General features: G+C 44.7%; 1 protein-coding gene across 1 annotated transcript; it reads right to left on the bottom strand.

Moving 5' to 3' along the window:
- Positions 1 to 273: 273 nt before the first annotated feature.
- On the bottom strand, positions 274 to 18081 carry LOC115459687 (myotubularin-related protein 12-like). Its single transcript, XM_030189495.1, has 2 exons — positions 17925 to 18081; positions 274 to 1624 (listed from the first exon to the last, which is right to left on the bottom strand). Exons 1-2 carry the CDS (start codon positions 17934 to 17936, stop codon positions 1049 to 1051), a joined length of 588 nt encoding a protein of 195 aa, XP_030045355.1. The 5' UTR covers positions 17937 to 18081; the 3' UTR covers positions 274 to 1048.
- Positions 18082 to 18677: the final 596 nt, after the last annotated feature.

The raw sequence follows: 18677 nt of genomic DNA, 5'->3' as shown, positions 1-18677 counted from the left end.
GGCCAATGTGATTGCTTCTAAATGAACACAATACATATGGTCTAAATGTTTATATTCTGATTTAAGATAGCCTTGGGAATATAATTTACTGTGGATTTGCTGAAACAGTTGGATAATAAACCATTATTAAACAGCAGGACAATAAGCAATTATTAAAATGGACTTGGGGAAAATTCAATGCTTTTTAGGATCTAGGCATTTCTAGGATAAGCAGTATAAAATGTATTGTACTATTTTGGGATCTTGACTGGTACTTGTAACCTGGCTTGGCCACTGTTGGAAACAGGATGCTGGACTTGATGGACCTTCAAGTCTATCCCAGTATGGCAATACTTATGTTCTAATGGAATGTCTGAATTAATAAGTCACTTTCCCTAGGGTGACCTATCTGGAATTAACACCTCTCCTGTAAATGCAATAGATCCTTCCCTCTAACAATGGCACTCAAAAATATATAGATATGTTTAATAGCTCTCTCTGCAAACAAAGAAAATAAGTCATACATACAGAGAATATCTGAGAGCTCAAATACCTGAGGGCAGTACCCATGTAGGCCAATTTCTACTTCTACAATCAAGTGCATGCAATGGACAAAGCTTATACTTTGAACAGAAAAAGCACTTGTACTTTGAACAGAGAAAGACTGTGGGTAAACAGACAAATGTTCAGGTAATTAGCAAATGTCCTTACATTTATATCCATCAGCCAAAAGGACCACATAAATTCCCTCATCTATTTTCTAAAAGCATGTCAGTTTTGCTTATGTTTTTCATGCCTCTTCCCTAGCAAGTTTTAGCAGCATTTGTGTAATTATTTACTGCAAAACATTTGAAGTTATCTTCTGATTTACTTTTTTTTTTTTTTAATTTTAAAGAAACACCACTGACCAGCACTGGATACAGATACTCCTGAGAAAGAGAAAGTCCTAGATAAGGTGGAAAACTTAATACATTTAAACCTGTGTGTAAACAAATACATTGTAGAACTTGTTCCCCTTGTGCATTTCCATGTCCTGTGAAATCAAACCTAAATTTGTTACAGTAAAACCTTAAATGTTGCCCAAGTCAATAAACTCATCGTCCCTCTTCACCAAATCATCCTCCTCTTCGAGTCCCCTCCAAGTGCTGGTTGGTATAACTGGCTTGACAGAAATTCTGCTGAGTAAAGCAAAGGGGTACAAAGAAGAAAAGCGGGCAGACTTCCTCAGCATGGCCATAACCTCTGTTTCCTTGGTGATAGAGCTACTAGTGGCCTGCTTCTCTTCTAGCTTTCTCCGTAGGCTCTCTACTTCCTCTATGGTTTCCATAACTCTAGATACCATGGCAACTAAGCCCCCACCTAGGATCTGAGCATCTGGAATCCACCGTAAGCACCGCTGTGCCCAGATTTGTATCAGTGGCCCTTCAACGTGAGGGAGCAGTAGTCCATGGAAGTCAACAGGTTTGCAATGCCAGCTGTCATAGAACTCTCGGCAACTGTTGGGTACCTCATCAGAGGAGCTCATCAACTTGCTGATTCTTTTGCTTAGGAAATTCTTAATAAAAGGACCAGGTTCATCCCTGAAAAATCCTTTTTTAGGAGAAGCTTTAGCTTGGGTAAGTGGCAGAGAAAGCTGTCGCTGATGCTTAAGAAAAAAAAAAGAAAAAGAAATTAAAAGTCACACCTTAAATGTGTCAGTTGAAGTTTTGCTGTAAAATGTAAAACATGCTTTATTACAGATACTGAGCACAATTTATGACATCTGTAGCAGTAGAAATATATAACAGCAAGGCTGTGACATGAATGTTTGCAGTGCAAAGAAATCTGTGGCTGTCTATTTTAGTGTGACATGATCTAGACTAGGAGGTCGGCCAAGTTTTTTTTTTTTTTTTTAATTTTATTAAATGAAAATCAAACATACAAATATAATTGCAAATATTCAGCCGGATAATTTCCAACTTATACTTTTAACACTTTTAGATTAACTTTGCCCAACTGTTTATACTTCCCCTACCCGCCTCCCCCTCCTTCCCTCCCTCCCTCCTAGTTGATTGACAAGTTAGGGTCTGGTTGTGCCAACCACTCCGTGTATGGGTCCCAAACTCGATGATAGGGTATGAGTCGACCCAATCGCATAGCAGTCAGCTTAGACATCAACTGAATACAGTCCAATTTCCGCAGGATCGCCTTTAGGCCCGGTAAAGTCTGTTGCTTCCATGCCGCCGCCAGCACTAGTTTGCTGGCCACCAGTATCTGGGTGGCCAATTGGTGCGCGTACTTTTTGCTGCCTTGCAGTCTTATATGTAGTAAGCAGTGGTCTATTTTCATGGGAAAAACAATTTTTGTTATGCTAGCGATCAATTTCAACACTCTCATCCAATATTGTTGAGCCTGCAGGCAAGCCCACCAAACATGGACCACATCCCGCACCATACCACACTGGCGCCAGCAGAGAGCAGACCCTCCCTTAAACATCTTGGCTAGTCTCTGTGGTGTATAGTACCAGCAATATAATATTTTGTAGCCATTTTCTACCAAAGTATTAGAGACTGACACTTTAAGTAAGGACATGAACACCCTTTCCCATATATGGTATTCGTATGGAGCCCCTAATATTTCTTCCCACTTCTGAGTATAGTACAGAATGGGGCGTGATTGTAGGAGAAGTGCTTTGTAAAGCCGAGATATCCCCCCTCTTCCACCTCCTCCAACCATTGCCCGCTCTAGCTGTGTTTCCTCTAGACTCAGCTCGTCCTTTGTGCGTCTCAGAATAAAATCCATCAATTGACGGAATTGGAAAGCATTGGAGGCAGGAATCCCATATTCCTCCTGCACTTCCTCAAATGTGAGAAGCTCCCCATCCTCCCATACCTGGCCCAATTCCCATAGACCCCTTTGTTCCCAATTCTTCAAGCATTGATCTGCAGATCCCGGGCCAAAACCTGGCGCATACCGAATCGCCATGTGTAAGAAGAAATTGCGCCCTCGGAGAAAGTTGGTACGGATTTTACTCCATATAATAAGTGGCCAACCCACAATTGGGGGGGACCACTTTTATTATCCCTTTTAACACTCTATCAAGTAGCCAAGGTATTGCTTTGAGCGGGTGGGACTTACACCAAGACTGCTCCATATCTTTCCATGTCCTCACCCTCCCCTGGTGCCACTCAGCTAATATTCGAAGATGGGCCGCCCTGTAATAAAGCAAGAACGAAGGCACTCCCATCCCCCCATGTGCTCTTGGCTGATGCATTACTGACCTCTGCACCCGTGGTGACTTTCGCTTCCAAATGAAGGAAAATACCCGCCGTTGCAGGCCTCTGAAAAATTTATTGGGTAGCGAGATTGGGAGCGCCATAAATAGATATAGCATTTTGGGCAATAAAATCATTTTAACCGCTTTGATCCGGCCCATCCAGGAAATTGTTAGGCCCTCCCACTTATCCAACTCTAGTAGAAGCTCCCGTAGTTTTGCTGGGAAGTTAGCCTCATATAGGCCCTCCCACCTTTGTGTTATGTTTACCCCTAGATATTTGATATATTTGGGTGCCCAGCGATAGGGAAAAGTAACCCTCAACTCCTCTACTTGATCTGCTGGTATAGTGATATTTAGTGCTTCTGATTTGTCCATATTAACTTTGAATCCAGCCACCCAGCCATAGTCCCACAGGGCCGCCCCTATGATTGGAAGTGACCTGATGGGGTTTGTCAATGTGAGGAGGATATCATCCACAAACAATAAAATCCGGGTCTCTATTTGTCCCAACCTCATTCCCCTGATACTCGGGTGAGATCTAATGTAAGCTGCCAATGGTTCCACCACCAGGGTGAAAAGGAGGGGTGACAGGGCACAGCCCTGTTGCGTTCCCCGCCTCAATAGAAATGGAGGCGACTGACTCCCGTTAACTCTTACCGAAGCTGTAGGCGCCCTATACAACAGGGAGAGCCAATGTAAATAATCCCCGGAGATGCCCACCCTCTTCAGTGTGGCAAATAGGAATGGCCAGTGTATCCGGTCGAACGCCTTTTCCGCGTCCAATGAGATTATACACAGTGGGAGTTTTTTTGATGTTAGCATACTGAATAAGGTGGAGCGTCCTGCGAATGTTATCGAACGTCTGGCGCTCACGTATAAACCCTGCTTGATCTTCGTGGATTAGTTGCGGGAGGTATTGCTGCAAGCGGGCCGCCAATATGGAGGTAAAGATTTTATAGTCTACCCCCAATAAGGAGATAGGCCTATATGAGCTGCTCAATTGGGGGTCCCTGCCCGGCTTGTGCAGAACTACAATATTTGCTAAGTGCCAAGTCTCCGGCAGAGACCCCCCTCTCGCCTAGGTCATTAAACACCCTCCGCAACATAGGGGCCACGAGAGTTACAAAGGTTTTGTAAAACTTATTCGTAAACCCGTCTGGCCCTGGGGCCTTACTAGGTGCCAGCTCCTTAATAGCGCGTTCAACCTCTTCCAGCTCGATTGGCCTAGATAGCCGGTCCTGTGCCCCTTTTGTAAGAGTTGGCAAATGAACCCTATCTAAGAAAGCATTAATCTCCACTCCTCCGGGTTAATGTCAGGAGTATACAGTTTCTCATAGTATTGCTTAAAGATTGCTTGTATGGCCTCCGGGTCTGTCGTGCCATCCCCATTTTCATCTTTTAGGCGTGTTATATGCGTTCTATTTGCCTGTTGTTTTAATTTATGCGCTAACAGCCTACTAGCTTTGTTGCCAGACTCAAAATGCGCTTGGCGCACCCTTTGCAACTGCTCTGAGATGTCAGCTAATTGGAGTTCTCGAATCTCTTGCCTAAGGTTATGAGCTTGGTCTAATAACTTTTGTGATGGGCCTCCAGGGTCTCGTCTGCGAATTAGTCCCTCCACTTGGGCTAGTTGTTTGCGGGCGGATTCCTCTGCTTGAGTTCTTTCCCTCTGGATATGAGCTTTTAAAGCAATAAAGTGGCCCCTTATGACCGCCTTAAACCCCTCCCAAAGCATCCCTGGGGAAACCATTATCGTTAAGTTGGATATATTCTTTAATAAGCCTTTCAAATTGGAGCACATGGGTCATTTCAGCCAGCAACGCATCATCCAATCTCCACTGTGGAGCAGTCTGTCGCCCCTTCGGGATCTTCAGCACTAGGATGACCGGATTGTGATCTGACCACGTATGTGGCTCGATGCACTGGTCCCTTACCTTTCCTATGACAGTACGGTCCCCCAACCAAAAATCAATACGTGAGCTAGAGTTATGGACCGAAGAGAAATAGGTATAGACCCGCTGGGTGGGGTGGGCCTGCCTCCAATATCACTCAGGTGCCACTTGGCCATAAAGGCATGGAGAGACTCCCGCCCCCGACGGACATATTTTACTGTTGGGGAGGAGTTATCTAACTGTGGATTAGGGATAATATTAAAATCACCCCCCACTAACACATGTCCCTCCCCATGCGTCAGGAGTATCTGGTCCAGCTGGTGGAAAAACCCCCCGTGATCTTCATTTGGCCCATATACAATAACTATAGTGTACTTTTGTGTCCCCAGTTGCACGATCATCAAAAGAAAATGACCACCCTTATCCCTGATAACCTTTTGGATCTGCCACGGGCAGGAGTCATTGAATGCCACCATGACACCTTTGCTTTTGGAGCCTAGGGTATTGGATGCATAAAAAATGTGCGGATAGTGACGATGCCTGCACAACCCCTCATGTTGCTTTTTTAAATGAGTCTCCTGAATCAGGGCTATGTCTATTTTTAAACGGGTTAGCTCCCTAAACAGAAGCTGCCGCTTCATAGACACATTGAGGCCCCTGACATTCAGAAGCGCCAATGTTACATCCTGAATCACTACATCTTCTGTGGGCCCCCGGAGCCTACTCCTGCATGCTTACAACCCTCATCAACCGTACACTCCCTGTTGTTGTTCATTCCCCCACCCTTTATTCCCCCTCCTCGTAATCCCGCCCTCCCACCCACCCCCCTCCTCTCAAGTTCACCTTGATCCTCCCTCATTTAAGAAGAAGTATCTAGTGGAGGAAGCAACTCATCTCTCCACTCACCTTATCATTATACCTTTACAACTTCATAACATAACAGGTCTCCCGACAACAACTATCCAAGCCAATGTAAACTTAACTTAAGAGGTCTATGCAGCTAGTTCCTTTGAACATATGTCAGGCCACCCCCTGGCTCGCCTCAGCATGTCATTAGTCCCCCTTACCCACAGTCATGTGCGTTGGCCAGCAGATTGCTGGCGTTGCAATCGCTTATGTCCTTTGCCCACGCGCTGCCACTTTGAGTGGGGCGTCTGGCTCTTGCTCTTGTTGGCTCTCCCGATGTTCTCCTGGGGTGCCTCCTGCTGTGCCTCCGGTAGCATTACTCGGGCTTCAGCAAGTGTTTTCACCTGGTGCATCCGGCCTTCCTTATAAAATACTAAGGCAAAAGGATGTTTCCAGCAGTAGCAAATGCCAAGCTCCTGCAGGCGCCTCGTGACCGGCCACAACTCCGCTCAGCGTTTCAAGGTGGCGGTTGCCAGGTCCTGGTAGATCTCTATTGGATATGTGTCCCACTTGAAGCTTTGGAGGCGTCTTGCAGCCTGGAACACCCGCTCTTTAGCTTGTAATCTTGAAAGCATGCTACGATGTCCCTAGGCAAGTTGTTTCTAGCTGGGCCCAGAGACCTATGGGAGCGCTCCAAGCCGACTGTGTCCGCCTCCAATGGGGTACCTGCTTCTCCCAACAGGGCGCTCACCACTTTCTGGACCACCGCTTCACAGTCAGTATATTCCGGGGTTTCGGGGATGCCCCTGAAGCGTAGATTGTGGCGGCAGCTTCTATTCTCTAGGTCCTCCAGCTTCTCTGCCAGTTGTTGTTGGCCCAATCGGACATCTGCAACCGCCCGATCCAGGGACCCGAGCTCCTCCGAATGCTCTTCTACCCGGGTTTCTACCTCCTCAATTTGGCCTCCTAATTCTCTGATTTTGCCGCGGAGGTCAGAGCCCAGCGTCTCCAGCTCCGCCCGGACCACTTTCACGTCCGCTCGAATTTCTTGTAGCCATTCTTTTAATTCAGCTAAGGGATCCGCCGCCATTTGCTCCACATTCTCTCCAAAAAGACATGGGCTGTTCTGGGACGCCTCATCAGTTGGCCTTCTGGCGCGTGGGGGAGGATCTCCTGCTCCCGCCTCTCGGTTCACCGGTATCCCTCCTTTAAAGCCGAATTGGCTTAATTCAGCTTGTGTGCTCGTCGTCGCCCGGATCACCCGCACTTCCGCTGTCTTTGGGGCCCGAAAACCGGCAGCAGCGATATCGCTATCGGGAGACCTCGTGCTTTTTATGTTGCGGTGAGTGGGAGCCAGATCGCTAAGCCGCCATCTTCGTGGGTGACGTCACTTCCTCCTCGAGGTCGGCCAAGTTTTGACAGAGTACATATATCCAGCAACAAATTTATAAGAGATACTGGAATGCTGCAGCAGGTTGAGATGGGCAAGGGCTGAGCGCTGTAGGGAGTTACTCCCATTCTATTAAAGCAAATGGGGAAAAAAAGCCATCACAAATAACAACTGTTGCTAGGGGATTCTGGCCTCTGCCCAGCATGTTGGTCCTCAACTAGTATTGATGGCAGTACTGTGAACATTTTCTAAACTTAAATCAACATAGTCAGCCCAAAGATGTAAAACAAACAAACAAACAAATAAATAAATGTTTGAAGCTGGCATGACCTGCTAGGCACCATAAAGCCAGCTTTAATAAATTCAGAAAGCAAGTAGCACCTGTGCCAGGGATTGATAACCCTGGATCTAGATGATGCCACATGAACAGAGCTTTAAAATTAATTTCTTCATAAAGTGTAACATAAATGCGATCTAACTCATTTAATTCAGGGAGTGATGATCTACAAATCCTTCTAATCTGGGACAACGGGAAGAGTAATTGACAAAGCAGTAGTTCTTATGAGGGCAACTGTCTGACTATCCATGCTGTGCACAGTCCAGAGATACTTTATATCTGCAGTCTTTGTACAATTTTCAAAGTCAAAGGACATATGGACAGGGGCTGTAAGGTGTTTGAAAAAATTGCCTGAGGAAAAGTGGGTATTTGGGCCTACTTCACATTCAAACAGATGGAGTACTGGGGGTGGGGGATAATACTACACATGCTGTAGCAATCCTTGCACTCAGGAATGCCTCTGCTGTGTGCAAGTATACAGTGCACAGCAATTTTCAAATTTTACTAATTTAAATAGCTATTTTGAAAATTCTCTCCTCATGTCAACATCTTCTGTTTTCTATAAATTAGTTATTCCAATATTCCATTCTGGGTTAATTTTAGTTCCCTATTTTACTCACAATATGGAACTTTTTAGGCTCCAAACTCCTTATACATGCATTCAACTATCAATAATTACTCCTGGAATAACCAATTAAGCAGTGAAGTGACCACTAGGAGTGGGATTAGTTACTTCAGGCAGTAGGTTCCATATTAATCCTGATCTCCTAGTGTCAACACAAGCTGCAGTGAGTTTACATGTTCATTAGTGGATTGGAGGTGCCTATGAAAAATTGGATTACTTACTTTCTGGATGAACTAATTAATTTCAGCATAAAAAGGGTTGGTCTATGATGTTCTTAACTACTAATTTCCTTTCCATGAATACTGCTAGACTAGTATCGATATGTAGGTTTATGCCACCCTGCCAGCTGATGACCCTTCAGGATGCATACAAAACGTTATGATTTCCCTGCTGCCTGTGATTCCAAAGTACACTAAACAAAACAAATTGTCTTCCTCGCAGAAAAAATTAGTCATCTACAAGTTTCTGATAACTCAAACATCCAATAAATTAAGTTCCTTGTCTCCCCATGATAATCAATCTTAGAGAACACTGGGAAAGAAAGAGTTTGGATTGGGTGAAAAAGGTGAAACCACCTTAGGTAAGGAGGAGAAGACTGGATAAAAGGTGGGGGGGGGGGGGGGGGGGGGGGGGGGGGGGGGGGGGGGGTGGGGGGGGGGGGGGGAAATCCATATGGATCCCAAGAAGACAGGGCCTGAAACTTGGAAATAGAGCCATTAAAAAAATAGTCTCTAGGGAAAGATCTTTTTATGGTTAACATGTGTCAAGGGTTGAAAGAGAGGCACCATTAAGGCATAAAGTTCCCAATGTGGGACCAACTCCAGAAGTGGAAATCGAGCCCTCACAGGAAACCACACATTGTCAAGGACGCCTCTCTATCAGCCCTCCATAATACAAGAGAGCCACAACATGAACCTTCCACAAATTCAGCACTAATCCTTTGTCCAGACCTTTCTGAAGGAAGGCCAGAGTAGTTGCTATGTAGGTCTTCCAAGATCACATGTCAGGCCCTAATATCAGTCCTCAAATAGCTACATAAAGTTCTTACTAGTTCAAACAGACAAAATAGCACAGAATATCCCTTTTTGAGGAGTAGCCTAATGGTTAGTGCAGTGGGCTTTGATCCTGGTGACCTGGGTACAATTCCTACTGCAGCTAGCTCCTTGTGACCTTGGCCAAGTCACTTAACCCCCCCCCCCCCAATTGTTTGTTACAAAAATTAGATTGTGAGCTCTTTAGGGACAGAGAAAGTACCTGCATATAATGTGTACAGTGCTGCATATATGTAGTGGCGCTACAGAAGTGATTAATAGTAGTAGTAGTAACCTAACCCTCTCAAGGGCTGTAAAAAACCATAACCTTGAGGAACAGGCAGAGGTTCTCCTACTTTCAAATAAATCAGATCCACTGGACCAATCTGGAGCAACCAGGATAATCAGCGAAGGATGATCTTCTATTCTCCTTATGACTTGGCCTATAAGTAGCTACAGGAGAACACCACAGCTGAATCAGGGAATGCATCATCCTGGAGCCCCAGTCTAAAAAAAACCACAAACAAAAAAAAGCCCCCTGGAATTGTGCTGGGTAGGAATTAGGTCCATGTGGAATAACCCCATGTGACTGAGTGAAGGAGTGGCCTAGTGGTTAGAGTGGTGGACTTTGGTCCTGGGGAACTGGGTTCAATTCCCACAGCAGGCACAGGCAGCTCCTTGTGACTCTGGGCAAGTCACTTAACCCTCCATTGCCCCAGGTACACATAAGTACCTGTATATAATATGTAAGTCGCATTGAACCTGCTATGAGTGGGAAAGCGCGGGGTACAAATGTAAGAAAAATAAAATAAATTATCTGCTGTGTCAGAATTTAAGAAAGTGTGGGACAGGCACATGGGATCTCTTAGGAAGAGGAGGTGTTAGGAGTTACTGAGGATGGGCAGACTGAACGGGCCACTTGGCCCTGATCTGCCGTCATGTTTCTATCTACTTTCCAGGATCCAAGGTGTTTCTGCTGAGAAAATCATCCTAGACATTTTCAACACATCTCTATCCCTCAAATTCTGCTCTGCCCAACAGAACAAGAGTCTTGCTTCCTCTGCCACCAGTGAAACTCCTGGTTCCCCTGATTTGCTGACCTATGCTACTGCAGGTGTATTGTCCAAGAGAATCTAAACCACTACTCCTATCACTAGTGGCATGAAATACAGGACTGCTAGCTTTGATATCCAGTCTGTTTATGGGCCACACTGCTTGCTGACTGGACCACCTACCACTTACCCCAGAGTGTGAGCCCAGTCCACCAAGCTCATATCCAATTATAATAAACTAGGAAAAAATGCCCATTTCTGAGTGCAATGAAACGGGCGCTAGCAAGGGGCCCCCTCCCTCCGTCCCTCGGAGCTACTTGCGTTACTTGTTTGAGGTTTGCGTTCGCCTCGCGTTTCGGCCCTCGAGTGTTATAGCTCCGCCCTCGATGTCATGATGTTTTGACGCTGAGGGCGGTGCAGACACTCCAGGGGCACACCGGATATCTCGGGCGCCTCAACTTCCGTGGAGGCTTCAGAACGGTTGGGGTTGCCTTTTATATAGAGAGATTGGGAGGCTCCAAGTTTATCCATTTCTGGAGAAGATACCAATGTTCCACTAAGTTAAGCTGTCCTAGGCTAAACACAGAACAAGGCGACAAACCTTAAAATCCTACGATTAGAGTCCCAGCAAAACATCAAGAAAGCTGATAAGGGTCTCATGTGTGCCTTCACTCAGGGTATTACATTACATTTATATTCCGCAACTACCTAATAGCTCAATGCGGATTACAGTAAAAAAACAACCAGTCACTCAGACTGGGAGATTACAAGAAAGAAAAGCCAGCACATTACATTATTATAAAATACAAAAAATTCAAAATTCAGTTTCCCCAAAACCGAATGAATAAACAAGCTTTCAGTTTCTTCCTAAACCTTAGTGAACTCCATTTGGTAAGGAGTACAGATACTAGATGCTCGATAAGCAATAGACATAGTATGTGATTGCTTATATTTCACCCTTAAGGTTGAGGGAAAGTTAAGTTTTAACTGACTCTCCATTTGAAGGCCCTTTCTCAGCGTAGAGAATGATACTAAAGACATATAGCATATTATAAACCCACACACCCACAGTTTAAACAATGATCTTGCCTCCATAAGAAGCCAATGTAATTTCCTTAACAAGGGGGTTACGCTATCCCATTTTGAAGCCCGACATCAATAGCAATGCCATTTTTTGGAGTATCTAATCAAGAAGCCACTAACCTTGAACAACTAACATACAACAGATTACAATAGTAAAGCTGACTTAAAACAAGTGTTTGTACTACTAATTAAGAACGGATGTGGTACCACTCGATAGCAGCAGGTAGGGACAGGCAGACACGATCGGGTTTAACTTTCTAAAAGTTTTTGCATCCAGTGGTGGAGAAGAGAAGTTTCTGTACAAGGTTCCATCAGATATCACCCATGGGCAGGGGCGTATCTGCGTGGGGCCACAGGGGCCTGGGCCCTCGTAGATTTCGCCGGGACCCCCCTACCGCCCGTTAACTCTCCCCGCCTACCGCCAACCCTTTCCCGCCTACCGCCGTCATCTACCCCGAGGTACGCTCCTGCCGGCTTTTTAAACTATTACTTCAGCTGGCGGGGGACCCCAACCCCCGCCAGCCCAGCTGAGGTCTTCTTTAACTTCTTCATCCTCGTGCTGTTAAAGCTGCATGATGCATCCTTCCAGTTGGACGGAGTTTGACGTCGCAGCACGTTGTACGGACGTCAACGTGCTGCGACGTCAAACTCCGTCCAACTGGAAGGATGCATCATGCAGCTTTAACAGCACGAGGATGAAGAAGTTAAAGAAGTCCTCGGCTGGGCTGGCGGGGGTTGGGGTCCCCCGCCAGCTGAAGTAATAGTTTAAAAAACCGGCAGGAGCGGACCTCGGGAGTAGGTGACGGCAGTAGGTGGGGAAAGGGTTGACGGTAGGTGGGCGAGGTTAATGGCGGTAGGGGGGGGGGTTGACGACGACGACGGCGGTGGGGGGCGGCTGTAGGGGGGGGGGGGGTTATAATGTGCCCCCTCACTCTAGCCCCTGCCCCCCCTACCACCGAACCTCAGATATGCCCCTGCCCATGGGTGAGGAATTTTACTGTCCTGCTTGTCCTCAGAGAACCAAGCTGCTTCTCTCAATCAGAGAATCTGAAAATTCTTCTGCTTAAATCAGTTATCAGGCAGAACAGCATCCCTGGGACCAAAAAATTCTGTCCATCCTGCTCCACCAAACACAGTTGCAAGTATAGATCTGTAAGACTGAAAGGGGGTCCTGCTCAACAAGGAGAAGGTGACAGGATCTAGTCCAGACTCCTGTTGCACAAATCCAACATGTTTATCATCTTCTGAAGACACAGAATATTGGAATGCACCTAGGCTGCACCACACCTTATACTAGTGATGATATCACTGGAAAGGAAGTGTGTTCTCTGTCTCCATCTGCTGGTAGGGTGGCATAAACTTACTCCACAACTGGACTAGTCTAGAAAGATGAAAAGGAAAAATATCATAATACCCAGAAGTTATCAGTTTCATGAAGAAGTTATTAGCTGTATAAATACGAACTAAGTCAGCCTGAAAGCTCAATGAGAATTACTATAAAGGAGATCCACACAGGTATCCGGATGCTGCACAAACAATGTTCATAGCCCCTGGAATAGGTTGGATGGCCAGACCACCCACTGACAAAAAGTGTAACTGACAGATGAGATGGGTAGGAGTTAAAAAAAAAAAAAAAAAGAAACGAAACGAAAAAGGAAACTCCTCCAGTACATGCTCAGTACAGGCCAGATTGATCAAACTGGAAACCAAAAGAAGCACAAATCTAATCTAACCGGACACTTTTAACCCGCTTATCCCCTAACAATCTTAAAAAAAAAGCCGTAATACATTATATAGAATTAATTAAAGTACAAATGTAAGCTAATATATCTGTTCAAGCACCCAAATGAACATAAACTGCTGGAATATACAATATAAAATAAATACAAATAGAAGACAACCTTTTCTTACAAACTTCTCTCGATTACATGTGGCTGCTTCTATCACAGGCTATGTTATCTATATCACATATTTTATTTTGCTCTTTTACACTTAAGTGCAAGGCTGAGTCAGTCAGACCCACAGTCCCTCAAGTTCACCATCCTCAGACAGTGGCCCATCTTGGCAAATCATTAATTTGCATAACATTTACTAAACACTAGCAAACTGTACTCTATGTCCTTGCTTCTCACACTGAAGTGTGAAGATTCTTGTCCTAGGCAATTAATTAGGAAGATGGCTCTATAACTATTTAACAAAGAGCAGGTCGCGCTCCTTGGGGCAAACTTTGGGGGCAGACCCCGGAGGTTCATGATGCAGCTTTTATTCCTCTCCGTTATTGCTTTTACCGTCACAATGCCACCTCTAGTTTGCCATCCATTGGACTCTCCCTCCACCACTATACCTGTTTTCTTTGGGAGGCACCTCACCTGCCAATTCCGTTGCAGCCACCCCACTGTTCCTTGGTAAGTTGTCTTGACACCAGCTACCTTTCTCAATGACCATGTCGATGTTCCCAGGTTATCCCTAGGCCTTTTAAATTGTTGTTCCCTCCATTCCAGCTCATGCCTTGACCTAATCTGCGGAGTCATGGCTCCGTGACGGTGAGGAGGCTTACCTCTACTAACGTCTCCCCCCCCCCCCCGAGTTTACCGCACTACATATCACTCGGTTGACAAAAAAAGGAGGGGGCACGACACTCCGCTACCCTTCCTTCTGTCTTTCCCAGATTCCTGAACACAGCCATTCTTACTCTGAATTCCTGGCAGTCAGATTTACAGTTCCATTGAATTCACATTCCTCATTTACTATTCCCTACCTCCTCTGACCAAATCTTCCTAGGACTCCTTGCTCCAATCCCCGCTGATGCAACACCAAATTCTACAACTTAATCATTGTTTGATGACTTCAACCTTCGTGTGGACGACCCTCTCTTGCCTCTAAGGTTTCTTCATTTGACATTTCTTTCTGATAGACCTAACCCAGATTGTTAACTTCCAACCCCACACTGCTGGCCACACACTTGACTTGGTTCTGTCTGTTTACATCGTCCTCTCAACCTTTCTTTTTCCAATCTCTCCTCCCTTCCCATTCCCTGATCTGACCACTTCCTCATTTCCTTTCAAGTATTTCACTCATCGCCCTGGCCGGGCCGGTTCTTTCTCCTCCTGTGTCCTCTAAGAGCCTCAGTCATGACCCTGATTCTTTCCAGCCTCTTTTCACTTTTTTCCATTCTTTCTTTCCTGAGCTTCCATTAGAGGCCGTGGATTGTTGGGATTCTGCACTGAATAGGCAATTCTCCTGGACTTTACCAGGTGATCCTTCCCTTCCAGCAGTCCCCACACTTCCCACCTCCAGAGATTTGCCTAAGGAGCCCTAGTTTCATGAAGGATTCTTCCTCCTTAAAACTACAACTCCGCAAAGCCGAGCACACCTGACAACATCGTTGTTCCAATTCCCTGCATACCTTTAAAGTCTCTGCAGCACATTACAAAAAAAAAAAAAAAAAAAAAGAGATTCAACTAGCCAATTGTAGCTACTTTCTTATGTCTCCTCATGACTCCAACTGTCCTGTTAGGGACCTGTTCAAGCTTGTCACCTAACAAATAAGCCCTTAATTCCTTGCTCTCCACAATCACAATTTCCAATCAGCTGCAACTTTTCGTTGACAAGGTTGCTCAATTACTTGCTTCTCTTCCACTCCCTGCTTCTTCAGTGCCCTCTGTTTCTCTAGAACCCACCTGGAATGACCTTAGCTCTCACTATGTGGAACTCTTTCACTGTGCCTTTTACTTACTGCATTTGATATTCTACTTAATAAAATGCATCTTACCATTGTTCTGGACTCTCCCCATAAGCTTGGAAAAAGGCTGTCATTGCCCCTGTCCTAAATATTTCCTCTGGAGAGACTTCCAGCCCTTCAATCTTTCCAGGTTACAGAAAAACTGTTTTTGACCAACTGGCATTCTTTGTTGACAGTAATTCTACATTACACCCTAGACAATCGGGCTTTCGAACAAACCACAGTACTGATACCACCATTACCTGTCTCCTCAGTGAACTTCACTCTACTCTTGACAAAGGCCACGCTGCACTCCTGGTGTTCACTAACCTCTCCTCCACTTTTGACCTCATTGATCACACACTTCTATTGTCTCGCCTCCAAGCTATTGGTATCAATGGCTCAGTCCTTGGTCTGGTTTTCTTCCTATCTCTCTGGTAGCTCCTTTTCTGTTATCACTTCTTCCTCTCACTCTGATAGCTTTTCTCTTTATTGAGGGGTCCCCCCAGGGTTCTGCCCTTTCACCTTGTTCAATATTCTTCCTTAGTCCTATAGCGACTCTCCTACAAGATTTCAACATCCGGATCTTCTTTTATGCTGATGACATCCTCCTCATCTTTCCAATCTCCCCTTTCTCTTCTAACCTTAACACCTTATACCCTGCTACCCTGGCCATGTCCAACTGGCTTTCTGCCCACAGGCTCATCCTAAATCCATCTAAGACAGTTGTCTGTTGTATTACTGGATTTCACTTTGCTCCACTTACATCCCTTACACTGTTTAATATACCATTAATCCCAGTTTCTTCATTCCATTACCTTGGGGGTCATTATTGACTCTGCCTGTCATTTGAATACCAGATCTTTGAAGTAGTCAAAGATTGGTTTTACTGGCTCCAATGATGCCAGTCCATTAAGAAATACCTTGATTTCCCTGCTATGCATACCCTCATCCATGTTTTTATTCATCTCACATCTGGATTATTGTAATTCAGTTTACGTCAGAATCTCTAACACTCAACTTCACTGTCTTCAAATATACAGAACCCTGCAGCGCATCTATTGCTCAATGCTAAGAAATTTGACTATGTTGCTCCTTTATAACTTCAGCTCCATTGGCTATCCTTCCCTTTCTGATCCTGGTGCCCACTTATAAAATACTCCATTCCGGTTCCCCTTCCTACCTTTCAGCTGTTGTGATTCCTTATACCCTTACCCACGCGCCCTCCATTCCCTCGATGCCACACTGCCTAGTTCTTCTGTTCCGTGACTTGCTCACTACGAAACCATGTGATCTGCGTTTACTTCTTGGCCACCAGACTCTGGAATGACCTACTCCCCTCTCTCAGATCTGAACTTTCTTTGCCCAGGTTTAAAGCCCATCTCAAGTGCCACTTTTTGCTTCTGCTTTTAATCTCATTACTGATTCCCTTTCCCACTAATCTTGCAGTTCTAATCAAGCATAATGTGTAGATTTAGTTAGTTCTGTGTGTTTGCTCCTACGAATGTTAGCCTTGTCCCTGTCTGCAGTTAATAGTTTCTGTATGAGTGGAGAAGTAGCTTAGTAGTTACTACAGTGGACTTGATCCTGGGGAACTGGGTTCAATTCCTACTATAGCTCCTTGTGACTCTGGACAAGTCACTTAACCCTCCATTGCCCAGGTACAATAAGTACCTATATATACTACAAAAATTGCTTTGAATGCAGTTTGCAAAAAACTACAGAAAGGCGGTATATCAAGTCCCATTTCCTTTCCCCCTTTAAGTATGCATGCTCTCCTTGCCTGCAGTTAGTAGTTACACGTATGCCTGTCTTTTTCCTATCAATATTTGTATTTCTTTTCTGTTTTTATTCTTATCTAAACTGTTTTGACCATGTTTTTGTAAAGGAACTAGTACAATGCAATTTTAGCATTTGTAACAGAGACTATAGCAGCCTGTAATATCTCATTGCACTAGTAATACCATCAGCCATATGATGTTTAATATTAATAGGTACCGCATCAGTTCAAGCTTCTCCTTCAACCTACAAATGCACCTCAGCCACAGCCCCTCATTACCTCTCTACCCTCATCTCCTCTACGTTCCCACCTGAAACCTCCGCTTACAGGACAAATCCCCTCCTCTCAGTATCCCTTCTCCACCCACCGCCAACTCCAGGCTCTGCCCTTTCTGCCTCGCCTCACCCTACGCTTGGAATAAACTTCCTAAGCCCATTCGCCAAGCCCCCTCCCTGCCCATCTTCAAATCTTTGCTCAAAGCCCACCTCTTCAATGTCGCCTTCAGCACATAACCCTTATGCCTCTATTCAGAAATCTAGACTGCCCCAATTTGACTGACTGTACACTTGTCCTTTAGATTGTAAGCTCCTTGAGCAGGGACTGCCTTCTCTGTAAACTGTACAGCGCTGCGTAACCCTAGTAGTGCTTTAGAAATGTTAAGTCGTAGTAGCAGTAATAATAAACAAAACACACTCCCAGTAGCAAAATAAACCATACAGTTACATAATTTTATTCTTCATTCAACTCATATGCATGTATTGCCCAAGTTCAACAACAACAAAAATAACAACCAACATATTTTAGCAGCTGTCCACAAACCTACAGAGCTCATTTTCACACTTTCAAGTGATAAGAAAACTAGAAACAATTTATCATTAAAAAAACCAAAACAAAAAAAACAAGCAAATTAAAGATATGGTTTGACTTCTTACTTTGGACCGCATGGTTCTCCGTATAGTTTTGTCTTGCTTTGACTTTTCCACATAAAGGGGATTCTTGAGTAAAGCCTGGACTTTGGCATCAAATTGCACTGACCAATCCCAAACAGAATGAAAACTCAAAGGTGGGCTTTGTTTGTCTGTGTTGTCTCCACACTGCCAAAATAAACATATTTCTGATTGGCTTGGGTGGGATGAAGACAGAGCAGAACTGTTCTTGAGAAAATTTTAACAGTGATTAAGTCACAGGTCTGCCTTGAACAATTCAGCTACTGTAATTTTTTTATTACAGAAAATTTGATATTTTAATTGCAGAAGGTGAAAAATTATTTTATAATTACGTGGTCTGACATGTTACAAAAAAAGTAAAATTTAAACGGAATGCTGCATTACCTTGCACAAATAAAATATGTTAAACAGGAAATCAAAGTAACTAAACATCTGTGAGAAAGTATGAGGTGCTGAATTTATACTTCTTGCAGTATTATCTGTGTAGGATTACCATGATGTAAGGGATAAAGCCAAAGCTGGGTCAAATAAATAACTGCTGTAAAATTGCCTGATGTATTTATTTATTTTATTTTCATTTGTACCCGCGCTTTCCCACTCATGGCAGGCTCAATGCGGCTTACATGGGGCAATGGAGGGTTAAGTGACTTGCCCAGAGTCACAAAGAGCTGCCTGTGCCTGAAGTGGGAATTGAACTCAGTTCCTCAGGACCAAAGTCCCACCCACCACTAGGCACTC

This window comes from Microcaecilia unicolor, unplaced genomic scaffold (genome assembly GCF_901765095.1).
Source record: "Microcaecilia unicolor unplaced genomic scaffold, aMicUni1.1, whole genome shotgun sequence".
Taxonomy (NCBI): Eukaryota; Metazoa; Chordata; class Amphibia; order Gymnophiona; family Siphonopidae; genus Microcaecilia; species Microcaecilia unicolor.
Note: the sequence above shows the minus strand (reverse complement) of the source record. Positions and strands in the feature narration are given on the sequence as shown.